The sequence below is a fragment of the Loxodonta africana genome, chromosome 5 (genome assembly GCF_030014295.1).
Source record: "Loxodonta africana isolate mLoxAfr1 chromosome 5, mLoxAfr1.hap2, whole genome shotgun sequence".
Taxonomy (NCBI): Eukaryota; Metazoa; Chordata; class Mammalia; order Proboscidea; family Elephantidae; genus Loxodonta; species Loxodonta africana.
Window position 1 is genome coordinate 87,759,014 of NC_087346.1, and position 26,972 is coordinate 87,785,985.

General features: G+C 38.6%; 1 protein-coding gene across 5 annotated transcripts; it reads left to right on the plus strand.

Moving 5' to 3' along the window:
* The first annotated feature begins 1,507 nt into the window (after positions 1-1,507).
* LOC100664281 (UDP-glucuronosyltransferase 2B17-like) lies at positions 1,508-26,972 on the plus strand. 5 transcript variants are annotated; one of them, XM_010595714.3, is made up of 7 exons: positions 1,508-2,425; positions 2,777-2,836; positions 4,580-4,728; positions 7,046-7,177; positions 20,360-20,447; positions 21,316-21,535; positions 26,693-26,972. In XM_010595714.3, exons 1-7 carry the CDS (start codon positions 2,116-2,118, stop codon positions 26,970-26,972), a joined length of 1,239 nt encoding a protein of 412 aa, XP_010594016.2. In that variant the 5' UTR covers positions 1,508-2,115. The 5 variants fall into 5 exon arrangements, with proteins under 5 accessions (XP_010594016.2, XP_023410881.2, XP_003415958.2 ...); XM_023555113.2 differs by having other exon boundaries at positions 1,508-2,840; positions 4,584-4,728; XM_003415910.3 differs by having other exon boundaries at positions 1,508-2,836.

Genomic DNA, 26,972 nt, shown 5'->3' on the forward strand with positions numbered 1-26,972 from the left:
ATCATACCTAATTCACAGAGATGCTGTGTAAATTCAAAGAGATTATGTATACAAAACACATGGCAGAGTGCCTCACTAGTAGTCAGCGCTATGTAAGTTTGAAATTTATCATGATTATTCCGGAATTTCCTCTGTCATTCTATAGGAGGAAAGGTAGGAACAGTGAACATGGTTTATGGGCAGTGAAGAGGCTGGGAGGGGCTATTCAGTTGAACTCTTAATGAGCCAGATGCAGTCGTGCTCACTAAGAGTTTTGTTCACCACAGCAGTGACTTCGCCCCTACAGAACTGGCATCTTAGTTGGCTTCCCTCTCAATAATGCTAATTTTGCTTTTCTTTAGAGGAGTTGTTTTTAGGTGCCTTTGAATTGATCGCTGATTCAAAGCAACCCCATCTGACACAGTAAAATTGCCCCAGAGGGTTTTCTTGGCAGTAATTTTTATGGAGGTAGATCGCCAGGTCTTTCTCCCACAAAACAGCCAAGTACTTAACACATGTGAGTTTTCCATCCACTGTCTGCGTAGGCATCAGGATGCCCTATTGCTCTGACTTGTCTCTATAGGTATATATTTCAAAGAGGATCCTGTATGTTTGCATTCTTCCACCTTTCTCTGGTTTTCTTACTATCCTCTTTTCTCATGACACCCCAACCCCAAACACTCGCACACCATAAGCACTCACAGGCTACATTGCTCCCTACACTGTTCACATTCGCTCTTGGAAGTGTTGAAACCATTACAGTGTGTTGGACATAGAAGCTTTTACTGCAGACTGCTCTGTCATTCCTCTCTAACAGAACATATAGGGGCAGCAGTCAAGAAGATAGCCCCAAGATAAGCACAGAGCCAAAAACACAAAATATGGAGAAAATTCAAAACCACAAGGGATATCAAATTCAACAGATGGAAAACCTCACGCTCAAGAAGAGAAAGCTTATGGAACAATTAGAGCAGGGCACAGAAACAGAGCTTTTTAAATTCTCAGAGACTTAAGGCAAACATTACATTTCTAAAAAGAAAAATAGCCAATAGTTAAATTTGTGGTGCCAAGAGGGATTAGTCCCTGGAGAAGGACATCATGCTTGGTAAAGCACAGGGTCGGTGGAAAAGAAGAAGACCCTCAACGAGATGGATTGACACAGTGGCTGCTACAATGGGCTCAAGCATAATGACAATTGCGAACATGGCACAGGGTTGGGCAATGTTTTGTCCTGTGGTACATAGTGTCCCTTTGAGTGGGAACTGACTTGATGGCACCTAATAACAATGACAACAATTTCTATTAAAAAAAAAAGCAAAAACCAAACCCAGTGCCATCGAGTTGATTCCAAATCATAGCAACCCAATTTATATAACATAGAAAAATCTTGAAAATATTATGGTAAGTGAAAGAACCTAGTCACAAAAAGAAAAAAAAAATGTATGATTCCATTTATATGAAATGTCCAAAATAGAAAAATCTATAGAGACAGAAAGTAAATTAGCAGTTTTCTAGGGCTAGGGGGAGAAGGAAGATGGGAACACTGAGAGACGATGGGTAAGGGGCACAGGATTCCTTTTTGGAAGGACTAAAATGTATTAAAATTAATCATGGTGGCGATTGCACAACTCTGTGCATATACTAATAACTATTGAATTGTACACTTTAAACTGATGAATTCTTTGGTATGTGAATTATATGTCAACAAAGACTTTACTGGACACAAAAAGCCTTGAACCATGTTATCCAAAAATATGCTAATGTAACTGTCTAATTACTTTTTCTTTAGTTCTTGTGTCAAGGACACTGCAGTCAGAAGTGTCTTCAAATTGCCACAGTTCTTAACACTATTTTAGAATCTTTTATATATCACAAATGACACCCAAATGTTAGGTCCTTGAAACTTAGCTGAATGATAGCACTTACGATAAAAGGGACTTGAAGTACACTCATAAAACACAAGGTCATCTCCCCTCTGCTTCTTTCCACTTGGCACGCTCTGACTATTCATATAATGTGTTTACTTTGCCCTGTAAGAGTTGTATTTTAACTTCTTAATTGATTTCTCCTGGGATATAAGTACAAGCAATAGTAAAATGAAACAGCAATTTGAAAAGAAGAATTCATTAAACCAAGATGTCTAAGAAATGGATTTCAGTTCTGCTAATACAACTGAGTTGTTACATTAGCTGTGGAACTTGTGGAAAAGTGCTGGTGTGGCCAACAGAATATAGTCATTGGATCAATATAAAGATAATATTGCATGAACTTATTCAGAGGGGTCACGAGGTGACTGTTCTAACATCTTCGGCTTCCATTCTTATTGATCCCAACACACCATCTGCAATAAAATTTGAGGTTTATCCTACATCTCTTACTAAAGATGATTTTGAGATTTTTTTCATGAAATTCACCAGGAAATGGACATATGATCTGCCGAAAGATACATTTTGGACATATTTTTCACAAATACAAGAAATGGAGTGGGAATATTCTGATTTTATTGAAAATCTCTGTAAAGAAGCAGTTTTCAACAAGAAACTCATGATGAAACTACAGAAATCAAGGTTTGATGTCGTTCTTGCAGATATCATTGCTCCTTGTGGTGAGCTACTGGCTGAGCTACTTAAAATACCCTTTGTGTATAGTGTCCGGTTCACTTATGGCTATACAGTTGAAAAGTATAGTGGAGGACTTTTAACCCCTCCTTCCTATGTACCTATTGTTCTGTCAGAATTACAAGATCGAATGACATTCTTGGAGAGGGTAAAAAATATGATATATGTGCTCTATTTTGACTTTTGGTTCCAGGCACTTAATGAGAAGAAGTGGGATCAGTTTTACAGTGACGTACTAGGTAAGTCTTGTTTTTAGTTGATAGAATGAAGTCCGAACTTTCCTTGTGTCTTTGAATTTGAGTTTGTGTAAATAAGAAGAGAGAGGAATTTGGTTTTTGTAAGTAAAAGATGAAATGAAAATAGGAAATGATCTATCAATCTCACAAATATTTTAGAGAGGCTTCTTTTTTTTTTTTTTCTTCTGTAATAGAATCAGTTTGAAGAACCCAGTGGCTTATCACAACAGACTCCTGAAAGCTGGAAGCTCAAAAATTAAGACACTTAGAATTTTTTTGATTACATATCTATCTTAGTGTATTTTTGTCTTCAAAAAGTCATTGCAAACCTCAGTGAATGTCTGGATGATCACAGACATGTAGATTGAAGAGTGTCACATTATTTCTAGCATAACTGTCTATGTAACAAAAAGCCGTTGCCACTAAGTCAATGTTGACTTATAGAGATGCTATAGGACAAAGTAGAACTACTTCATAATATTTTCAAAGAGCTGCTGGTGAATTTCAACTGCTGAACTTCTGGTTAGTAGCAGAGCTCTTAACCACTGCATCAGCAGGGCTCAAACTATCTATGTAGCATTGGAAAAATGACTTCTTTTATAGCTCAATTTTCTTATTCATTAGTTGAATTATTTTTCAATATTACCTTTTGAGGATTCCTTCTCAGCTGAGAGATATAGTGGCTCTATCCTAGACTCAAAAACTTACAGCTTGTGTCTACAATATTTTATTAATCTGCTAGCCAAATAGCCATAATTCAGATAATATAATTTAGCACAACTTGTTTCTAGTGAACCCTAACGATTGTACAATTTTTCATTAAGTGCTTACAACTCATCTGTCTTACAGGCCTATCATAGTTTTGAAGGGTTGACGTACAAGTTATTAGTCGGTATTCTTTGAAAACTGTGTTTCACTATTTAAAAAAAACAAAATTCACATCTATTTCTATAATTTTTTCAAAATTTTCCAGTTGTTAATTGCAAATAGTTTTATTTGTTAATAAAATATTACTCAGCTCTTAACTTGAACCAGATACAGTAGTTGATATAAGGATTGAGCCTTACTCACAAAAACCTCACAGTTTAGTTGGAAAACTGAGTATTAAGGGACTAACTTGCTAAATTGTAGATACCAGACTTAGTATTTCTGGGAAAGGTGTTTCCATGGCTGTGGTAGGATGGATTGGGGAGCTCAATTTCTAGTTGTTTGCATTTTTGCATGTGTTACTTTTGCAACTTTGTTGTTGTTGTTGTTGGCGGCTCTGCGTACAACAGAAGAAAACACTGTCTGACCCTGTACTATCCTCATAATTGTTGTTATGCTTGAGCCCATTGTTGTAGCCATTGTGTCAATCCATTTGGTTGAGGGTCTTCCTCTTTTTCACTGACCCTGTACTCCACCATGCATGATGTTCTCCAGGGACTGGTCCCTTCTGATAACACATCCAAAGTATTCGAAATGTAGTCTTGCCATCCGTGCTTCTAAGGAGCATTCTGGTTGTACTTATTCCAAGACAACCAACTTTAGAGAAAACAAATGCATATTGAATTCTACAGTGGCTTAGGTTTAATAACTGTTTATGATGGTGAGTGGACTGATGTGACATTAGAGATGTAAGTCTTCTCTCACACATTTAAACACTTTTCGATCCATTATTCTAAGCTCCCTTCTGAAAATTCCCCTGATACTCAGACAACAATTTTCTCAAGTTACCTCCATGTTTTGTTTCTGTTTTCTTTTCAGGAAGACCCACTACATTATATGAGACAATGGGGAAAGCTGATATATGGCTCATTCGAACTTATTGGGATATTGAGTTTCCTCGCCCATTCTTGCCACATTTTGATTTTGTTGGAGGACTCCACTGCAAACCCGCCAGTCCCTTGCCTAAAGTAAACCTATTATTGTTTGTTTTGTATTTTCAGTTGAAATGATTCTATGGAGTTTTTAAAAGTGAATGTATACATTTTGGAAAACAGATGAAGCTGGATGAAATGCTTAAATTTTGTTGTAAGGATTTAGGCTTTTCACCAATATTGTAGCTTAGAGGAAGACCGTTCCTAAACAACATAAATGAGTGAACATAAATGGGTGCTCCCAACAATATTTGCAGGAAACCCAAAATTTATTAGCTTTAGAGCCTCGGTTTACAGCATTGAAACCATTCATCATTTGAAAATCCAGGTTTTACATCTTTGAGAATAGAAGGAATTGTTTAGCATATCTATCAAAGGAAGTGTTTTCTGCCATATATCAACCCTACAGGAAACTTCAGTAAAACTCTGTCCATATTTAAAAAAAAAAAAAAAAAGTTGCCTTCAAGTCAATTTTAACTCATATCAACCATATAGGACAGGGCAGAACTGCCCCACAGGGTTTCCAAGGAGTGGTCGACCTTGGAACTGATTTGAACTGCCAGTCTTTTGGTTAACAGTCGAATGTTGAACCACTGTGCCACCAGAGCTCCCCTCTGAGTATATAGGTATCTATTTCATAGCTTCCTGATAAAATGAACAAAGAAAATATATCCTGTACATCTAATAAGGACAATAAATTCTGTGTACATACTAAAGATGAACTAATTTCTACCATTTTATCTGAAAATTCTCTTTGTTCAAAATTACAAAATAATTCTTTCACCATATAGGATAATATACCTTATGAAGGAAAGGAAGAAACTAATATATTTTAAATTAATATTACAACTTTAAGACATAAATGAAAAGCAAGCACTCTTTATTGCACTAATGCATAGACTATTAAGAGATCCATTTTGTCTACCGTCTTTTTGGCAGCAACATAATACTGAGATCTTATTCAAGGATTAAAAGTCACTACTTACTTTGAATTCAAATTGTTTAGACTATATATAATATCTTTTGTAGGGTTAAAACGCTGTGGTATGATTAATGATAATTTTAAGCAATCTAATCTTATTGGTGAAAGATTTTCCCATTCACATTAAAGGAAAATGACAGTGTTTGGAGGAGGAGGAAAAGGAGGATAAATAGTACCATAATAGTTAAAATATTTATGGTAAATATTTAAATTGCAGAAATAATGTGGACATTCCTATATGTAACTACAAATGTATATTCATCGATTGTAAATAGAACTCTTATAACTATTTCACAGAAACTCCAAACTCAAATCTTTTGAATATTAGGGATTCTTAACCTTTGGACATTAAGGGGTATACTAGGGGAATAGTTGAGAAATTGTGAGAAAGTTTAAGTTCTGACATAAAAGGATTATGTAACAGAGAAATATGGAAATACAATCACCACCACCATAACTAATTTTTCTTAGTGTTCATAGTTAGGAAGTAAAATACTAATGACTCCCAACTAAAAGAACTCTCCAGAAAACCTTCTCAAATAAACACATGTGATTTAGTAAAACTATAACAAAACAGGCGCCATTATGTTGATTCCAAATGGTGATCCCTCATGTATCAGAGTTGAACTGTGCTCCATACGGTTTTCCTTGGCTGATTTTTCAAAAAAAGATCACTGTGCCTTTCTTTTGGTGCATCTCTAGGTAGACGTGAACTTTCAGCCTTTTGGTTAACAGCTGAGCACAGTAATCTTTTGCACTGTGCTGGGACTCCAGTAGAAATATAACTATATGCAGTTAAAGCTGAGTTAAGACCCTATTGTGATCCCTCCTTCTAAGAATGTATATTAGTAATTAATAACTCTAAATAAAGAGTCAGAATCCCTCTCACTACTGCGTAATAGCTTAATTTCATTTCTTGCTTCCACCACACACACACATTAACACATTTACACAAATATACATAATAGAGGCCATAGATCTCACATCACACATATCCTTCCAAAGGAACCGACTGATTAGTTTTGTTAAAAAGCAGCCATTATTCTAATAATTTCTCTCTGTCAATACCTGAAGACCTCTATGTGACACAAACCTACAAAACAAAAGTTTGGCAGTTCCACCCTACCAATGGCACCACAGAACAAAGGTGCAGAGATCTGCTTCCATAAAGATTACAACCAAAATTCCTGTGGCACTCAGTTCTACCCTGTAACACATAGGATTGTTATGAGTCAGAATTGACTCTACAGCAACAGGTTTGGTTTTGATGTTTTGATTGTCTGCTTGTTTTTTTCTCTTGTTTGTCAAAAAATGAATACATATTGTTAATTTTTTTGCTGTTTCATAAGGAAACAACTTCTTTCTTCACAGGAAATGGAAGAGTTTGTCCAGAGCTCTGGAGAATATGGTGTTGTGGTGTTTACTCTTGGATCAATAGTCAGTAACATCACAGAAGAAAGGGCCCAAACGATTGCATCAGCCCTTGCCCAGATTCCACAAAAGGTAGATAAGGTGTCTTAATGGTGAGCAAGTACTTCACTAGTCTGTTCAACTCTGTAAAGGGTCTGAGTATAGAAATTTTCTCTGGGAAGGTAAACTATCATGATAGCTCCAATTTATCTCAAATTTAAGTGTGAAAACAAAATTTTGGTGTTAGATGTTAAAATAATATGAAGGCTTTTTAACTGATAACTACTTTAGCATTAACATTGTGATGAGAAATACATATATTTAACAGTTGCAGTGAGAAGTTTTGGCATTATAATGATGTTGTAGCCAGGTATAGAGGAATTACTGAATTCTGTCCATGATTCACTCTTTTTTCTTACAGGATTATTGAGGTCACTATACTAAATGCAGACATTATCAGAAAAGAGTAGAATTTTAATTTGGTGATTAGAATACTAGGTCAGATAGGAAGGTAAAAAGTATTTCACAAAACAACAAAGTCTGGGGAACAGGGCACTCTAGACAGAAGCACCATGCTATCCCCTTGCAGCAAGAACCTGAAAAATTAAGTAAAACAGATAACAAACATCAATCCTGAAGCCCTAAAAGACAAGATAAATAACTTGAAGCACCAAATGGAGTAAGAAACTGACAGAGAACATAGAATGTTGAGAGCTATGGAGTGGAGGTCCCCTACCAGGTAACATGGTACTTATTTGTCATCTTGGACTACAGCCACCAAGGAACACAGACATGGGGTATGGGAAGGCAACTTCATAGAGCTTCCACCAGGAGACAGAGCACCCAGTTACCAGGGATACAAGCTTCCGCCCCAACACTTCTTCCTTCTAGTTGGCCTCTACTGCTTTTCTCCTGGCCACTGTCACTCAGACAGAGAAACACCAGCTTACTGCCACCACAGTCCACCCCACCCTCACAGGCCAGCACCTTCAGCACCATTTTTTGTTGTTGTTTTAGCTTTTTTTTTGCTTGTTTTTCATTTCAACCTTCCTTCTTTTCTTCTCTCCTGGCCAGCTAGCTCTATGTGCAGTCCCTGCCCCTTCTTGAAGGAAAGTACCATTTCAGCTAGAAATCCACCAACCAGGCCTCTGCAGTTCTATGCCACCCCCACCAGCCAGGTCTCTCAGGTGTATTTTTTTTGTTGTTTCTTCTCTCTCTCGCTTTCTTTCTTTCCTTTCTCCTTCCCACCTAGACCTGTGTACTGCCCCTGGCCCTTCTTAACAGGCAATGTTGCACTGCTTGGCTAAAGAGCCACTGGCACACTATCTCCCCGAGTCCATGCTGCCCCCACTAGCCAGCTCCTTCCCTGCGATATTTTGTTTTGATTTGTTTGTTTTTGTTTCTTTTCTCTCTCTCCCTCCCTTCCTTTCCTTTCTCCCATCTACCTAGCCCTGTGCATCACCCTCCCCTCCTTCTTTTTTTTTTTTATAACTTTTATTAAGCTTCAAGTGAACGTTTACAAATCCAATCAGTCTGTCACATATAAGTTTACATATATCTCACTCCCTACTCCCACTTACTCTCCCCGTCTTGAGTCAGCCCTTTCAGTCTCTCCTTTCTTGACAATTTTACCGGCTTCCCTCTCTCTCTATCCTCCTATCCCCCCTCCAGACAAGAGTTGCCAACACAATCTCAAGTGTCCACCTGATATAATTAGCTCACTCTTCATCAGCATCTCTCTCCCACCCACTGACCAGTCCCTTTCATGTCTGATGAGTTGTCTTCGGGGATGGTTCCTGTCCTGTGTCAACAGAAGGTCTGGGGAGCATGGCCGCGGGATTCCTCCAGTCTCAGTCAGACCACTAAGTTTGGTCTTTTTATGAGAATTTGGGGTCTGTATCCCACTGATCTCCTGCTCCCTCAGGGGTCCTCTGCTGTGCTCCCTGTCAGGGCAGTCATCGATTGTGGCCGGGCACCAACTAGTTCTTCTGGTCTCAGGATGATGTAGATCTCTGGTTCATGTGGCGCTTTCTGTCTCTTGGGCTCTTAGTTGCCGTGTGGCCTTGGTGTTCTTCATTTTCCTTTGCTCCAGGTGGGTTGAGACCAATTGATGCATTTTAGATGGCCGCTTGTTAGCATTTAAGACCCCAGACGCCACATTTCAAAGTGGGATGCAGAATGATTTCATAATAGAATTATTTTGCCAATTGACTTAGAAGTCCCCGCAAACCATGTTCCCCAGACCTCCGCGCTTGCTCCGCTGAGCTTTGAAGCATTCATTTTATCCCGGAAACTTCTTTGCTTTTGGTCCAGTCCAATTGAGCTGACCTTCCATGTATTGAGTGTTGTCTTTCCCTTCACCTAAAGCAGTTCTTATCTACTGATTAATCAATAAAAAACCCTCTCCCACCCTCCCTCCCTCCCCGCCTCGTAACCACAAAAGTATGTGTTCTTCTCAGGTTTACTATTTCTCAAGATCTTATAATAGTGGTCTTATACAATATTTGTCCTTTTGCCTCTGACTCATTTTGCTCAGCATAATGCCTTCCAGGTTCCTCCATGTTATGAAATGTTTCAGAGATTCGTCACTGTTCTTTATCGATGCGTAGTATTCCATTGTGTGAATATACCACAATTTATTTACCCATTCATCCATTGATGGACACCTTGGTTGCTTCCAACTTTTTGCTATTGTAAACAGAGCTGCAATAAACATGGGTGTGCATATATCTCTTTGTATGAAGGCTCTTGTATCTCTAGGGTATATTCCAAGGAGTGGGATTTCTGGGTTGTATGGTAGTTCTATTTCTAACTGTTTAAGATAACGCCAGATAGATTTCCAAAGTGGTTGTACCATTTTACATTCCCACCAGCAGTGTATGAGAGTTCCAATCTCTCCGCAGCCTCTCCAATATTTATTATTTTGTGTTTTTTGGATTAATGCCAGCCTTGCTGGTGTGAGATGGAATCTCATCGTAGTTTTAATTTGCATTTCTCTAATGGCTAATGATCGAGAGCATTTTCTCATGTATCTGTTGGCTGCCTGAATATCTTCTTTAGAGAAATGTGTGTTCATATCCTTTGCCCACTTCTTGATTGGGTTGTTTGTCTTTTTGTGGTTGAGTTTTGACAGAATCATGTAGATTTTAGAGATCAGGCGCTGGTTGGAGATGTCATAGCTGAAAATTCTTTCCCAGTCTGTCGGTGGTCTTTTTACTCTTTTGGTGAAGTCTTTAGATGAGCATAGGTGTTTGATTTTTAGGAGCTCCCAGTTATCGGGTTTCTCTTCATCATTTTTGGTAATGTTTTGTATTCTGTTTATGCTTTGTATTAGGGCTCCTAGGGTTGTCCCAATTTTTTCTTCCATGATCTTTATCGTTTTAGTCTTTATGTTTAGGTCTTTGATCCACTTGGAGTTAGTTTTTGTGCATGGTGTGAGGTATGGGTCCTGTTTCATTTTTTTGCAAATGGATATCCAGTTATGCCAGCACCATTTGTTAAAACGGCTATCTTTTCCCCAGTTAATTGACACTGGTCCTTTGTCAAATATCAGCTGCTCATATGTGGATGGATCTATGTCTGGGTTCTCAATTCTCTTCCATTGGTCTATGTGTCTGTTGTTGTACCAATACCAGGCTGTTTTGACTACTGTGGCTGTATAATAGGTTCTGAAGTCAGGTAAGGTGAGGCCTCCCACTTTCTTCTTCTTTTTCAGTAGTGCTTTGCTTATCCGGGGCTTCTTTCCCTTCCATATGAAATTGGTGATTTGTTTCTCTATCCCCTTAAAATATGACATTGGAATTTGGATCGGAAGTGCGTTAAATGTATAGATGGCTTTTGGTAGAATAGACATTTTTACTATGTTAAGTCTTCCTATCCATGAGCAAGGTATGTTTTCCACTTAAGTATGTCCTTTTGAATTTCTTGTAGTAGAGCTTTGTAGTTTTCTTTGTATAGGTCTTTTACATCCTTGGTAAGATTTATTCCTAAGTATCTTATCTTCTTGGGGGCTACTGTGAATGGTATTGATTTGGTTATTGCCTTTTCGGTGTTCTTTTTGTTGATGTAGAGGAATCCAAGTGATTTTTGTATGTTTATTTTATAACCTGAGACTCTGCCAAACTCTTCTATTAGTTTCAGTAGTTTTCTGGAGGATTCCTTAGGGTTTTCTGTGTATATAATCATGTCATCTGCAAATAGTGATAACTTTACTTCTTCCTTGCCAATCCGGTTACCTTTTATTTCTTTGTCTAGCCTAATTGCCCTGGCTAAGACTTCCAACACGGTGTTGAATAAGAGCAGTGATAAAGGGCATCCTTGTCTGGTTCCCGTTCTCAAGGGAAATGCTTTCAGGTTCTCTCCATTTAGAGTGATATTGGCTGTTGGCTTTGCATAGATGCCCTTTATTATGTTGAGGAATTTTCCTTCAATTCCTATTTTGGTAAGAGTTTTTATCATGAATGGGTGTTGGACTTTGTCAAATGCCTTTTCTGCATCAATTGATAAGATCATGTGGTTTTTGTCTTTTGTTTTATTTATGTGATGGATTACATTAATGGTTTTTCTGATATTAAACCAGCCTTGCATACCTGGTATAAATCCCACTTGATCAGGGTGAATTATTTTTTTGATGTGTTGTTGGATTCTATTGGCTAGAATTTTGTTGAGGATTTTTGCATCAATGTTCATGAGGGATATAGGTTTATAATTTTCTTTTTTTGTAATGTCTTTACCTGGTTTTGGTATCAGGGAGATGGTGGCTTCATAGAATGAGTTGGGTAGTATTCCGTCATTTTCTATGCTTTGGAATGCCTTTAGTAGTAATGGTGTTAACTCTTCTCTGAAAGTTTGGTAGAACTCTGCAGTGAAGCCGTCCGGGCCAGGGCTTTTTTTTGTTGGGAGTTTTTTGATTACCGTTTCAATCTCTTTTTTTGTTATGGGTCTATTTAGTTGTTCTACTTCTGAATGTGTTAGTTTAGGTTTTTCCAGGAATTCATCCATTTCTTCTAGGTTTTCAAATTTGTTAAAGTACAATTTTTCATAATGATCTGAAATGATTCTTTTAATTTCATTTGGTTCTGTTGTGATGTGGTCCTTCTCATTTCTTATTCGGGTTATTTGTTTCCTTTCCTGTATTTCTTTAGTCAGTCTAGCCAATGGTTTATCAATTTTGTTAATTTTTTCAAAGAACCAGCTTTTGGCTTTGTTAATTCTTTCAATTGTTTTTCTGTTCTCTAATTCATTTAGTTCAGCTCTAATTTTTATTATTTGTTTTCTTCTGCTGCCTGATGGATTCTTTTGTTGCTCACTTTCTATTTGTTCAAGTTGTAGGGACAGTTCTCTGATTTTGGCTCTTTCTTCTTTTTGTATGTGTGCATTTATTGATATAAATTGGCCTCTGAGCACTGCTTTTGCTGTGTCCCAGAGGTTTTGATAGGAAGTATTTTCATTCTCGTTGCTTTCTATGAATTTCCTTATTCCCTCCTTGATGTCTTCTATAACCCAGTCTTTTTTCAGGAGGGTATTGTTCATTTTCCAAGTATTTGATTTCTTTTCCCTAGTTTTTCTGTTATTGATCTCTAGTTTCATTGCCTTGTGGTCTGAGAAGATGCTTTGTAATATTTCAATGTTTTGGACTCTGCAAAGGTTTGTTTTATGACCTAATATGTGGTCTATTCTAGAGAATGTTCCATGTGCACTAGAAAAAAAAGTATATTTTGCAGCAGTTGGGTGGAGAGTTCTGTATAAGTCAATGAGGTCAAGTTGGTTGATTGTTGTAATTAGATCTTCCGTGTCTCTGTTGAGCTTCTTACTGGATGTCCTGTCCTTCTCCGAAAGTGGTGTGTTGAAGTCTCCTACTATAAATGTGGAGGTATCTATCTCGCTTTTCAATTCTGTTAAAATTTGATTTATGTATCTTGCAGCCCTGTCATTGGGTGCGTAAATATTTAATATGGTTATGTCTTCCTGATCAATTGTCCCTTTTATCATTATATAGTGTCCTTCTTTATCCTTTGTGGTGGATTTAAGTCTAAAGTCTATTTTGTCAGAAATTAATATTGCTACTCCTCTTCTTTTTTGCTTATTGTTTGCTTGATATACTTTTTTCCATCCTTTGAGTTTTAGTTTGTTTGTGTCTCTAAGTCTAAGGTGTGTCTCTTGTAGGCAGCATATAGATGGATCGTGTTTCTTTATCCAGTCCGTGACTCTCTGTCTCTTTATTGGTGCATTTAGTCCATTTACATTATAGATAAATAAGTTTTTAGTGCTGTCATTTTGATGCCTTTTTATGTGTGTTGTTGACAATTTCATTTTTCCACATACTTTTTTGTGCTGAGGCGTTTTTCTTAGTAAATTGTGAGATCCTCATTTTCATAGTGCTTGACTTTATGTTAGTTGAGTCGTTACGTTTTTCTTGGTTTTTATCTTGAGTTATAGAGTTGTTATACCTTTTTGTGGTTACCTTATTATTTACCCCTATTTTTCTAAGTAAAAACCTAACTTGTATTGTTCTATATCGCCTTGTATCACTCTCCATATGGCAGTTCAATGCCTCCTGTATTTAGTCCCTCTTTTTGATTATTGTGATCTTTTACCTATTGACTTCAATGATTCCCTGTTATGTGTATTTTTTTTTTAATTAATCTTAATTTGTTTGTTTTTGTGATTTCCCTATTTGAGTTGATATCAGGACGATCTGTTTTGTGACCTTGTGTTGTGCTGATATCTGATATTATTGGTTCTCTGACCAAACAATATCCTTTAGTATTTCTTGTAGCTTTGGTTTGGTTTTTGCAAATTCTCTAAACTTGTGTTTGTCTGTAAATATCTTAATTTCGCCTTCATATTTCAGAGAGAGTTTTGCTGGATATATGATCCTTGGCTGGCAGTTTTTCTCCTTCAGTGTTCTGTATATGTCGTCCCATTCCCTTCTTGCCTGCATGGTTTCTGCTGAGTAGTCAGAACATATTCTTATTGATTCTCCCTTGAAGGAAACCTTTCTTTTCTCCCTGGCTGCTTTTAAAATTTTCTGTTTATCTTTGGTTTTGGTGAGTTTGATGATAATATGTCTTGGTGTTTTTCTTTTTGGATCAATCTTAAATGGGGTTCGATGAGCATCTTGGATAGATATCCTTTCGTCTTTCATGATGTCAGGGAAGTTTTCTGTCAGGAGTTCTTCAACTATTTTCTCTGTGTTTTCTGTCCCCCCTCCCTGTTCTGGGACTCCAATCACCCGCAGGTTATCCTTCTTGATAGAGTCCCACATGATTCTTAGGGTTTCTTCATTTTTTTTAATTCTTTTATCCGATTTTTTTTCAGCTATGTTGGTGTTGATTCCCTGGTCCTCCAGATGTCCCAGTCTGCATTCTAATTGCTCGAGTCTGCTCCTCTGACTTCCTAGTGTGTTGTCTAATTCTGTTATTTTATTGTTAATCTTTTGGATTTCTACATGTTGTCTCTCTATGGATTCTTGCAACTTATTAATTTTTCCAGTATGTTCTTGAATAATCTTTTTGAGTTCTTCAACAGTTTTATCAGTGTGTTCCTTGGCTTTTTATGCAGTTATCCTAATTTCATTTCTGATATCATTAAGCATTCTGTAAATTAGTTTTTTATATTCTGTGTCTGATAATTCCAGGATTGTATCTTCATTTGGGAAAGATTTTGATTGTTTTGTTTGGGGGGTTGGAGAAGCTGTCATGGTCTGCTTCTTTAAGTGGTTTGATATGGATTGTTGTCTCCGAGCCATCACTGGGAAACTAGTTTTTCCAGAAAATCCGCTAAAAAAAAACCTGCAGTCAGACCCCTATCAGAGTTCTCCCTCTGGCTCAGGCTATTCAGATGTTAATGAAGCCGCCTGGGGAGGGTGGAGGAGGGAACAGAGAGATAGGAGAGTAGCACCTCAGAATATAGCCAGAGTTGCTTGTCTTGCTTGGAATGACTATTATATCTGAGATTCCCGCGGGCGCGTCGCCTATGTGTGCTGGCTGTGTGGAGATTGCCCCTGGGGGGTCTGGCCCGCTGGAGTCACGGTCAGATCCTCCGCTTCCAGCTCCACGCCCAGCGTCAAGTCTCCCCTACTGGGACGGTGCACTCTCGACTCCAAAATCAGTCGCTGCCTCCCGGGGACTTCTCGTCCCTCCAGCTACGTGGCCGTGCCGCCCCCAAGAACCAGTTGGGCCTCCTCCCGGGATTAGTTCAGATGGGTGGGGTAGCTCCCCGTGCTTGTGCCGTGACCGAGTGTCCCGGCTGGGACGCTGTTTTCCCCGCTCCAATACCAGTCGCTGCCTCCCGGGGACTTCTACCAGCTGCGTCCCACGCCGCCCGCGCGATCCGGCTTGTCCCCTTCCCGGGGTTAGTTCAGGGGGTGGAGCAACTCTCCGTTTTTATGGTGTACCTGCGTCCAGTCCAAATCCCTGCGGGATGGTTCCCCGGCTCGGATGCTGCTCTTTCTGCTCCAATACCAGTCACTGCCTCCCGGGGACTTCTCCTACCGGCTGCGTCCCATGCCGCCCGCGTGACCCGGCTGGTCCCCCTCCTGAGGTTAGTTCAGGGGGGTGGAGCAGGTCTCTGTGCTTGTGCCGTACCTGACTGGTACGCTGGCTCCAGGCTCTGGAAACAATCGCTGCTTCCCCGTATTAGTTCGTTCTCCGTCTCTAAATCTGTGTTTGTTGTTCAGGGTTCGTAGATTGTTATGTATGTGATTGATTCACTTGTTTTTCCGTGTCTTTGTTGTAAAAGGGATCCGAGGTAGCGTCTGCCTAGTCCGCCATCTTGGCTCCGCCCCCCCTCCCCTCCTTCTTGATGGGCTGTACTGAACCTGTCAGCTAGAGAGCCTTCGGCACATGGCTCCCCCATAGGCCAGCTCTCTCAGAACCATATTTTTTATTTTTCTTTATTTTTCTCCTTAACCCCTTGCCTTCTCCCTCCCACCTAGGCCTTGTGCTGCCTCCACCTCTTCGAGAAGGGCTGTGTCACTATGCCCAGTGAGACACATCAGTGCATTACCACTCAATTCTGTGAACCTCCAATGGCCAACTGCCTCAGCATCAAATTTATTTTTGTTGTTGTTGTTGTATTTGTATTTTTGGGTATTTTTGTTTGTTTGCTACTCTCTCTCTTTCCCTTTTTTCCTATCCTTTCTCCCAAGCACCTATGCTGTACACTGCCCATGCCACTTCATGATAGGCCAAGCTACACTGCTCAGTGAGAAAGCCACTGGAACATGGTCACCCCAGGTCTGCCCTGCCCCATGCACCAGATGTTCCCACACTTCCACTTTATTTACTTATTTTTTTACTCCTGTGTCTCTCTCTTCTTTCTCTCACACACTTAGCTCCACGTGTCATAACCTCTCTCTTCCCTGTTGCCTAGTTACACTGTGCACTAAGCACTGAGCTCCTGAGTGGCACCAGCATATACTCCTGGGCCTTTTGGCCCTAACAGATAAATGATTCATCCCCTCCTTGCCTTCTCTTCTGGACCTGCCCTGTTACACTATAACTGAGCGACTGACCCTGCTAATGGCAGATTTAGGACAATTCTAGTTAAACAGAAATTAAGGGAATATGTAAAAACAAAACCAAACTTACAAGAATTGTTAAAGAAAGTCCTTCAGTTATAGGATCAAAAACATCAGACAACAATCTGAATCTAGGTCACAGGACAGCAACAGCCAGATAGAAACCCGGGTAATGAACTCTCCAAGGATACAATGAAACTAAAATACAACATGGAACCAGAGAGGTCAGTCTGTAAATTACAACAACATCAGAACAACAGAAGAGGGAACAAGCGGTGTAGGTAAAGAACTTTCAAATGGAGAGGAAGTCAAGGTGGTTCAAGTAATAAAAGACTGGTTTAAACTTAGGAAGGTAGGAGTAAATTTGAAGATAATTTCAAAGAAAGTTAACAAACCTGCTCATAAAAATAAAGAAAAACATGAAGTCTCAGTGAACACAAAATCTATAAAAACTATAGAAAAATCCAGAAACAAAAGGAATTCAGCTCAAGATAGTAAGAGGAACAAGGAAAACAGCACCACAAATAAAACCCCATAAAGTGACAGCAATAAAGTCATACCTGTCAATAATCACACTAAATATAAAGGGCTTAAATGCACCCATAAAGAGACAGAGAGTGACAGTATAGATTAAAAACACTTGACCTGGAAATATGCCCTCTACAAAAGACACACTTTAGAAACAAAGACATAAATATATTAAAAATCAAAGGATGAAAAAAAACATATTTATATATATATAGCAAATAGCAACCAAAAAAGAGTAGCACTGGCAATCTTAATCTCAGATAAAAATAGAATTTAAACAAAAACCACCATAAAAAACAAGAAAGAACATTACATAATGATGAAAGAGACAATCCACCATAAGGATATAACCAAATATAAATATCTATGCACCCAACTACAGGGCTCCAAAATACATAAAACAAACTCTAACACACTGAAAAGAGAAATTGACAGTCCCACAATAATAGTGGGAGACTTCAACACACCATTCTCGGTAAAAGACAGAAAATCTAGAAAGAAACTGAACAAAGATAGAGAAGATCTAAAGGGCACAATCAATCAACTTGACCTTGTAGACATATATAGAACACTCCATCCAACATCAACAAAGTAAACATTCTTTTCCAATGCACATGGATCATTCTGCAGAATTGAGCATATCTGAGGCCACAAAGCAACTTGCAACAAAATCCAAAACGTTGAGGTAATACAAATCATCTTCTTTGATCACAACACCATAAAAGTAGACATTAATAACAGGAAAAGCCAGGGGAAAAAAATCACATACAAGGAAACAATAATATCCAGCTGAAAAACCACTGGGTAAGAGAAGAAATCAAGCGAGAATGAAAATAGATTACAGCAAAAGTTCTGGGCCACAGCGAAGGCAGTGCTCAGAGATCAATTTATAGGAGTAGATGCACACATGAAAAAAAGAAGAAAGGGAAAAATCAAAACATTAGCTATACAACTTGAACAAATAGAAAGAAAACAGCAAAGAAGCCCACAGCCACCAGAAGAAAGGAAATAATAAAGATCAGAGAGAAATAATTGGTATAGAGCATATAAAAACAATACAAAAAATCAATAAAACCAAAAATTGGTTCTTTGAAAGAATCAACAAACCATATACCAAAGTGACAAAAGAAAAATGGGAGGAAGCAAACAGACCAAATAAGAAATGAAATGGGGAACATTAAAAAAGGCACAACTAAAATAAAAGGGATTATAAAAGAGTCCCATGAGAAACTATAATCCAACAAATTTGAACCTTTATGCACTGCTGGAGGCAATGTAAAATGATACGACCATTTTGGAAAATGATACAGCATGGTGCTTCCTTAAAAAGCTAGAAATACAAATACCATACCTTCCAACAGCCCCACTCCTAGGAATATATCCTACAGAAATGAGAGCTGTCACATGAATAGACATATGCACACCCATGGTCATTGCAGCATTACAATGTACATGTCCATCAACAGATGAATGGATAAACTATGGTACATACACACAATGGAATGCTATACAACAATAAAGAACAAAGATAAATCTGCAAAACATCTCACGATATGTATGAATCTGGAGGACATTTGCTGAGTGAAATAAGTCAACCACAAGAGGACAAATACTATTTGAGACCACTATTATAAAAACACATGAAAAGGCTTACAAACAAAAGGAACAATCTTTGATGATTAAGGGGGAGAGAAGGAATAGGGAGGGAAAAACACTAATCAGACCATAGATAAGTGGTAACTTTGGTGAAGGGTAAGACAGTACACAATACCAGGGGAGTCAGCACAACTTGACCAAGTCAGGGTCATGGAAGCTTCATAGACACATCCAAACTCCCTGGAGGACCAAATTACTGGGCTGAGGGCTGGGTACCATAGTCTCTGGGGACATCTAGCTCAATTGGAAAAAGATAGTTTATAAAGAAAATGTTCTACATCCTACTTTGGTGAGCGGCATTGGGGTCTTAAAAGCTTGCGAGCAACCATCTAAGATGCATCGACTGATCCCAAGCTACCTGGAGCAAAGGAGAATGAAGAACACCAAAGACACAAAGAAAATACTAGCCCTACAGACAAAGGAGCCACATAAACCAGAGACATCATCAACTTGAGACCAGAAGAACTAGATGGCGCATGGCTACCACCAGTGACCACCCTGACAGGGAACACAGCAGAGAGTCCCTGAAGGAACACAAAAAATGTATGGAGCAGAACATGAATTCATGTAAATAGACAACTTAAGAATCTTACTGAGACCAGAGGAACCCTAGAAGCCATGGCTCCCAGACATGCTGTTAACCCAGAACTAAGGCCATTCTCAAAGTCCACTCTTCAGACAAAGATTAGACTGGACTATAATACATAAAATAATACTGGTGAACAGTGTACTTCTTAGTTCAAATAAATACATAAGACCAAAGGGATGGCTCCTGTCTGGAGGTAGGATAAGAAGGCAAGGAGGGGACAGGACCTGGTTGGATGGACACAGGACTGGGATGGAATGGGGGAGTGTGCCGTCACATTATAGGAAATGCAACTAGTGTCATATAACAATATTTATATTAATTTTTGTATGAGAAATTAACTTGAGCTGTAAACTTCCACCTAAAGCACAATAAAAAAATTAAAGAAGACTCATTGCATTGGGCAATCTGCTGCAAAAGAACTCTTTCAAGTGTTGAAAAGCAAAGATGTCACCTTGAAGACAAAGGTGCACCTGACCCAAGCCATGGTGTTTTCATTTGCCTCATATGCATGTGAAAGCTGAATGATGAATTAGGAAGACCAAAGAAGAATTGATGCTTTTTGAATTGTGGTGCTGGAAAAGAATATTGACTATACCACGAACTGCCAAAAGAACAAACAAATCTGCTTGGAAGAAATACAACCAAAATATTCCTTAGAAGCAAGGATGACAAGACTGTGTCTCATATACTTTGGACATGTTATCAGGAGGGATCAATCCCTGGAGAAGGACATCATGCTTGGTAAAGAAGGGGTCAGTGAAAAAGAGGAAGATCCTCAGTGAGATGTATTGACACAATGGCTGCAAAAATGGGCTCTAGAATAACAAGGATTGTGAGGAGAGCACAGGACCAGGCATTGCTTGGTCTGTTGTACATAGGATTGCTAAGAGTTGGAACCGACTGGATGGCATCTAACAACAGCAACAACATAATTTTGCAGCTCTTTTCACAGAATAAAGTGTTTTCTTTATCTTAATAGGTGCTGTGGCGATTTGATGGCAAGAAACCAGATAACTTAGGACCCAATACGAGACTGTATAAGTGGATCCCCCAGAATGACCTCCTTGGTAAGATTAGAGAATAAATACTGACAATATGAGTAACAGTCAGAAGGATAATAGTTCAACAGAAAGCCAATTTTTCAGCATTTACTGTTGAAAAACTCAAAAATGAAGCATAAGTTTTTTATATTTATTTTCTTGTTCTGGTGGGGAAAAAAAATGAAATATAATAATTGGCATCTCATTATACACAGTCATAATCCTTCAGACCAGAAGCAAGGTATCTGTTATTTCAGAAGGAATTGCTTCTTGTTTGGAATTTTATAATAGCCTCCAGGATCATCACTCTGTCCCCTAATACTCTCACCTCATACCTATCCATTCCACTCTTACAGAGATAGTTCAAACGCAAACATTAACAGCCCCTCCCTTAGAACCAATGACTCTCCATATTCTGTAGAAAAATATCCAAAACGTTTATCATGAACTGATGAAACATTTCATGATAAAGAACCGCCTTCCCTTCTTCTGAGTCCAGCACGACCGTCATTACACTGCCGCTTGCCTTGGACACCCTACATATCAGACTGAGTCTTTTTCTCACTGTTTCTCTAAGAAAATATGTTCTGATGCCCTTTTTTTGCTCATGTTGTTACTTTTATCCAGAATATTCTCCTTCAGTTCACCCACCTGTCAATCTTCTATTCATTTTTAAAGTCTCCAGGCACATACCATTTCTCTCATGAACCCCTCACTTACTATTCCAGTAGACCTAATTGCTTCCTGCTCAGAGATCTAAAAACAATTGAAATATAGTTTTACAGGCGAGATAATCTGTTTCCCAGAAATCACTGTCTCATTGAGTTCCTTGTATTTCTCATTTTATTTCTACAAATTATAGTGAATAATTTTGCTAAATTTCACCCATTCCCAGGTCACCCAAAGACCAAAGCTTTTATAACTCATGGTGGAACCAATGGCATTTATGAGGCTATCTACCATGGGATCCCTATGGTGGGCATTCCCTTGTTTGCGGATCAACCTGAAAACATTGATCGCATGAAGGCCAAGGGGGCAGCAGTGAGTCTGGACATGAACACAATGACAAGTACAGATTTGCTCAGTGCTTTGAAGACTGTCATCAATGACCCATCGTGAGTGGTTATAATAAGTTTTCTGCTTGTTTTTTGATGATGTTGGGGGAATGATATGTCACAGGTTTGAGGATAATGGAGAAGTTTTTTTTGTTTTTAATAATTTTTATTGTGCTTTAAGTGAAAGTTTTGTTTTTGGGTAAGTGAAAGTTTACAAATCAAGTCAGTCTCTCACCCAAAAACCCATATACACCTTGCTACACACTCCCAATTACTCTCCGCCTAATGAGACAGTCTGCTGTCTCCCTCCTCTCTCTCTTTTTGTGTCCTTTTTGCCAGCTTCTAACCCCCTCCATCCTCTCATCTCCTCTCCAGGCAGGAGAGGCAAACATAGTCTCAAGTGTCCACCTGATCCAAGAAGCTCACTCCTCACCAGCATCCCTTTCCAACCCATTGTCCAGTCCAATCCATGTCTGAAGAGTTGGCTTTGGGAATGGTTCCTGTCCTGGGGCAACAGAAGGTCTGGGGGCCATGACCACTGAGGTCCTTCCAGTCTCAGTCAGACCACTAAATCTGGTCTTATGAGAATTTGGGGTCTGCATCCCACTGCTCTCCTGCTCCCTCAAGGGTTCTCTGTTGTGTTCCCTGTCAGGGCAGTTATTGGTTGTAGCCGGGCAACATCTAGTTCTTCTGGTCTCAGGATGATGTGGTTGCTGGTTCATGGGCCCTTTCTGTCTCTTGGGCTCATAATCACCTTGTGTCCTTGGTGTTCTTCATTCTCCTTTGATCCAGGTGGGTTGAGACCAATTGATGCATCTTAGATGGCTGCTTGCTAGCGTTTAAGACCCCAGACGCCACTCTTCAAAGTGGGATGCAGAAAGTTTTGCTAATAGATTTTATTATGTCAATTGACTTAGATGTCCCCTGAAACCATGGTCCCCAGACCCCTGTCCCTGCTACGTTGGCCTTTGAAGCATCCAGTTTATTCAGGAAACTTCTTTGCTTTTGGTTTAGTCAAATTGTGCTGACCTCAGTGGGGAAGTTTTGAAACGGCCAATAGGGAAAATGAGAGGAATCACTCTAGTTGGAAATGGAAGAATTACGAGATGAGAACAAATTTGATGTAGGGACCGTGACTGTTAGTAAAAATACTACTCTGCACAGTTGTGTGACACTCTCAGCATGCAATTCTAAATGTTTTAAGCTATTCTAAAATCATTACCCCCACACATCTGTCAGTTTGTCTTACCGTGGGGGCTTGTGTGTTGCTGTGATGCTGGAAGGAATGCCACTGGTATTCAAATACCAGCAGAGTCACCCATGATGGACAGGTTTCAGTTGGCTTCAGACTAAGACAATCTAGGAAGAAGGACCCGGCTGTCTACTTCTGAAAAGAATTAGCCAGAAAATCCTATGAATAGCAGTGGAACATTTTCTAATATAGTGCCAGAAGATGAGCCCCTCAGGTTGGAAGGCACTCAAAATACTACTGGGAAAGAGCTATCTCCTAAAAGTAGAGACGAATTTAATGATGTGCATGGAGTCAAGCTTTTGGAATTTTCATTTGGTTATGTGGCATGACTCAAAATGAGAAGAAACAGCTGCAAACATCCATTAATAAATGGAATGTGAATGTACAAATACGAGTAGAGGGCCAGTGAAAAAGAGGAAGACCTTCAACAAGATGAATTGACACAGTGGCTGCAACAGTGGGCTCAAGCATAATAATGATTGTGTGGATGGCACAGAACTGGGCACAGCATTTCGTTCTGTTGTACACGGGGTTGCTGTGAGTTGGAACTGACTCAATGGCACCTAAAAATATACAATAATAAAATGGTTTGTTTTTAGTAAATCAGCATGACAAAATCATCCTCAAATTTCCATTATATTTAATGCTTCCAAAACTTTCTAGCCTGATAATTTGCTCCCATTACTAGAAATGGTAAAACTAGGGGTGAAAATATGTACAATTAAAACCATGAAAAATGTGGAAATCCAACTGTCATGGACTGAATTAGGTCCCCCCAAAAATATACGCATCTATTCAGCTGGAACATAATTCTCTGTATTGTGTGGTTGTCCTCTAATTTGTGATTGTAATTTTATGTTAGAGAGAATTAGGGTAGAATTGTAATTTTATGTTAAAAAAGATTAGGGTGGGATTGTAACACCCTTACTAGGTCACATCCCTGATCCAAAGTAAAGGTAGTTTCCCTGGGGTGTGGCCTGCACCACCTTTATTCTCTCAAGAGATAAAAGGAAAGGGAAGCTAACAGAGAGTGGGGACCTTATACCACCATGAAAGAAGCACTAGGAGCAGAACGTGTCCTTTGGACCTGGGGTCCCTGTGCCTGAGAAGCTCCTTGGCCAGGGGAAGATTGATGACAATGAATCTTCCACCAGAGCCGACAGAGAAAGAAAGCTCTCCCCTGGAGCTGACACCCTAAATTTGGATTTGTAACCACCTAGACTTTGAGAGAATAAATTTCCCTTTGTTAAAGCCACCCACTTGTGGTATTTCTGTTATAGCAGCAGTAGATGACTAAGACAAAAACAAAACCCTTTGCCATCATAAACCCAAACACACTGCCGTCAAGTCGACTCTGACTCATAGCGGCCCTATAGGACAGAGAAGAACTGCCACATAGAGTTTCCAAGGAGCACCTGGCAGATTTGAACTGCTGACCTCTTGGTTAGCAGCCATAGCACTTAACAACTACACCACCAGGGTTTCCATTGCCATCATAAATGTATGCAAAGCCTTAGTTCTTCTGATTATGATTATTTTTGTCTTTTTTGGAAGAATTGTAAAATTAAAATTCATTGACTTGAAAAACACATGTTGGAATTATTATTAGGTTTTGTAGAGTCAGTTCCAACTCACAGCCATCCTTTGCACAACAAAAGAGAACACTGCCTTATCCTGCGCCATCCTCACAATCATTGCTATGTTTGAGCCCAGCGTTGTGTCAATCCATCTCGTTGAGGGTATTGCTATTTTTCACTAACCATCTTCTTTACCAAGCATGATGTCCTTCTGCAGGGACTAGTCCCTCCTGATAACGTGTCCAAAGTATATGAGACAAAATCTCACCATACTCACTTAAAAGGAGTATTCTGGCTATACTTCTTCCAAAAGATTTGTTCTTCTGGCAGCCCATGGTATATTCAATATTCTTCGCCAATATAAAAAAATCAAAGGCATCAATTCTTCTTTGGTCTTCCTTATTCATTGTAAAGCTTTTGCATGCATATGAGGTGATTGAAAATACAATGGCTTGGGTGAAGCACAACTTAGTCCTCAAACCGACAACTTTGCTTTTCAACACTTTAAAGAGATCTTTTGCTGTAGCTTCGCCTAATGCATTACGTTGTTTGATTTCTTGACTTCTGCTTCCACGGGTGTTGATTGTGGATCCAGGTAAATGAAATCCTTGAAAACTACAATATTTTCTCCATTTATCATAACGTTGCTTATTGGTCCAGTTGTGACGATTTTTGTTTTCTTTATGTTGAAATGTAACCCATACTGAAGGCTATAGTCTTTGATCTTCATCATTTGGAATGTTGGAATGTTCCCTGTTCAAAAATCAAAATTAAAGAAATCAGAAATATTGGGTGCCCAAATTATCTCAAGACATACATTAATTTCAATTATATAATTAATGCTATTATTATCATAATTATTCTGTATGCTTTTTCCTTTTCATTCATACTGACTTTAAGAGGAAATAAAATATTTATTTGAAAATTTATTGATGATAATAGCACCATGGACATTTACATGTTGAACACAGCAATATTTTGATTTTAGTACACCTATTGGTCATTCAGAAACCTGGTGCCATAGTGGTTAAGAGCTATGGCTGCTAACAAAAAGATCGGCAGTTCAAATCCACAAGGTGCTCCTTGGAAACCGTATGGAGCAGTTCTTCTCTGTCCTATAGGGTCACTATGAGTCTAAATTGACTCAGCCGCAACAGGTTTTTGGTATTGCTCATTCTACATGATAACCATGTTAAGCTTATTTTATTTTTCATTGTTTTAAAAGGAATATACTTCTCATTTGGTAAATTCATATAAAAATATATCTCTCTAGTATAGATCTATTTATAAAATTTTAATTTTTAATAAATATTATGGTGGTATTGAAATGTGAACAGAGTTTCTTTATTAGCTTATGTCTATTAAGTTCTTTGCTTGTATTAAGTGACATCGTCATTACATTCTTTCCCTGTTATATACCAAACATACTTCAGGAGTAGTAGCCCTTCCACTGTATTTTTTAAGTAACAAAGAGCCAAGTTACCTCCATTGCTATTGCTACAGTGTCATGCTATAGCACTTTGGGATTCAGAGTTTATAAACCCTATGCCTTTACTGACGTTTCTCCCTTGATCAAAATGATTTTCAACAGAATAAAAGCAAATATAACTGCAATGCCTCAAAGTGAAATGTTGAGCAATATCCACAATCTAAAATAACAAAACTAACAGGAAAAATAAAAATAACAATAGCAAACATTTGCTGAGTCTCTACTACATGATAGGAACAATTCTAAGTATTCTAAGACTCAATGCATTATTCCTCACAATAATCAGATAACAGAGGCACTACCCCATCTATTCCATTTTAACAAAGAAACAACTGAGACACAGAGAGAATAGATAACTTGCACAGAACAGGCAGCAAATAAAAGCCAGAATCAAGTTTCAAACTAAGACAAACCACTTTCACACATTTAACTACACAGTCTCATAAGGTCAATACCAATTCCTGACCAACACTAATTCCTAACCAGCCCTGCCTGGACACATGCCTGGACCTCATGATATACCTGCTTCTTATTTCTGGATAATGGTATTATTTTTAAACTTGTACACCTGGCCCATTAACAATTTCTCAAATGATCTTTTTCTTTTCTTTTTCATTTTTTGCTTTAAACTTAGCTCTTTCAAATCATGTCCTCCCCAAACTTCTATATTTCTTTAAAAAAAAAAGAAAAATTTTTTTTTTTTTTTTACACATTGAAATTGTACATATTTAACAAATTCTAGCCTGTAAACTAAGATCTCTAAAATCATCTCAGAGGAAAATAGTATATTTTTCTTCCAATCTTATGTGGCACTCATTTTTCACATTTGCATGAAAATTTCACTTATTTTTCTTTTCTAGTTTCTTCTCTAAGTTGATGTCTATTTGATTTTTCTTCAGCTATAAAGAGAATGCTATGAGGTTATCAGCCATTCATCATGATCAGCCTGTTAAGCCCCTGGATCGAGCCGTCTTCTGGATTGAGTTTGTCATGCGCCACAAAGGAGCCAAGCACCTTCGCCCAGCCTCCCTCAGCCTCACCTGGTACCAGTACCACTCTTTGGATGTGATTGGGTTTCTACTGGCTTGTGTGGCAATCGTCACTTTTCTTGTCATAAAATGTTGCTTATTTGGTTATCAAAAGTTTTTTAAGACAGAAAAGAAGAAAAAGAGGGAGTAG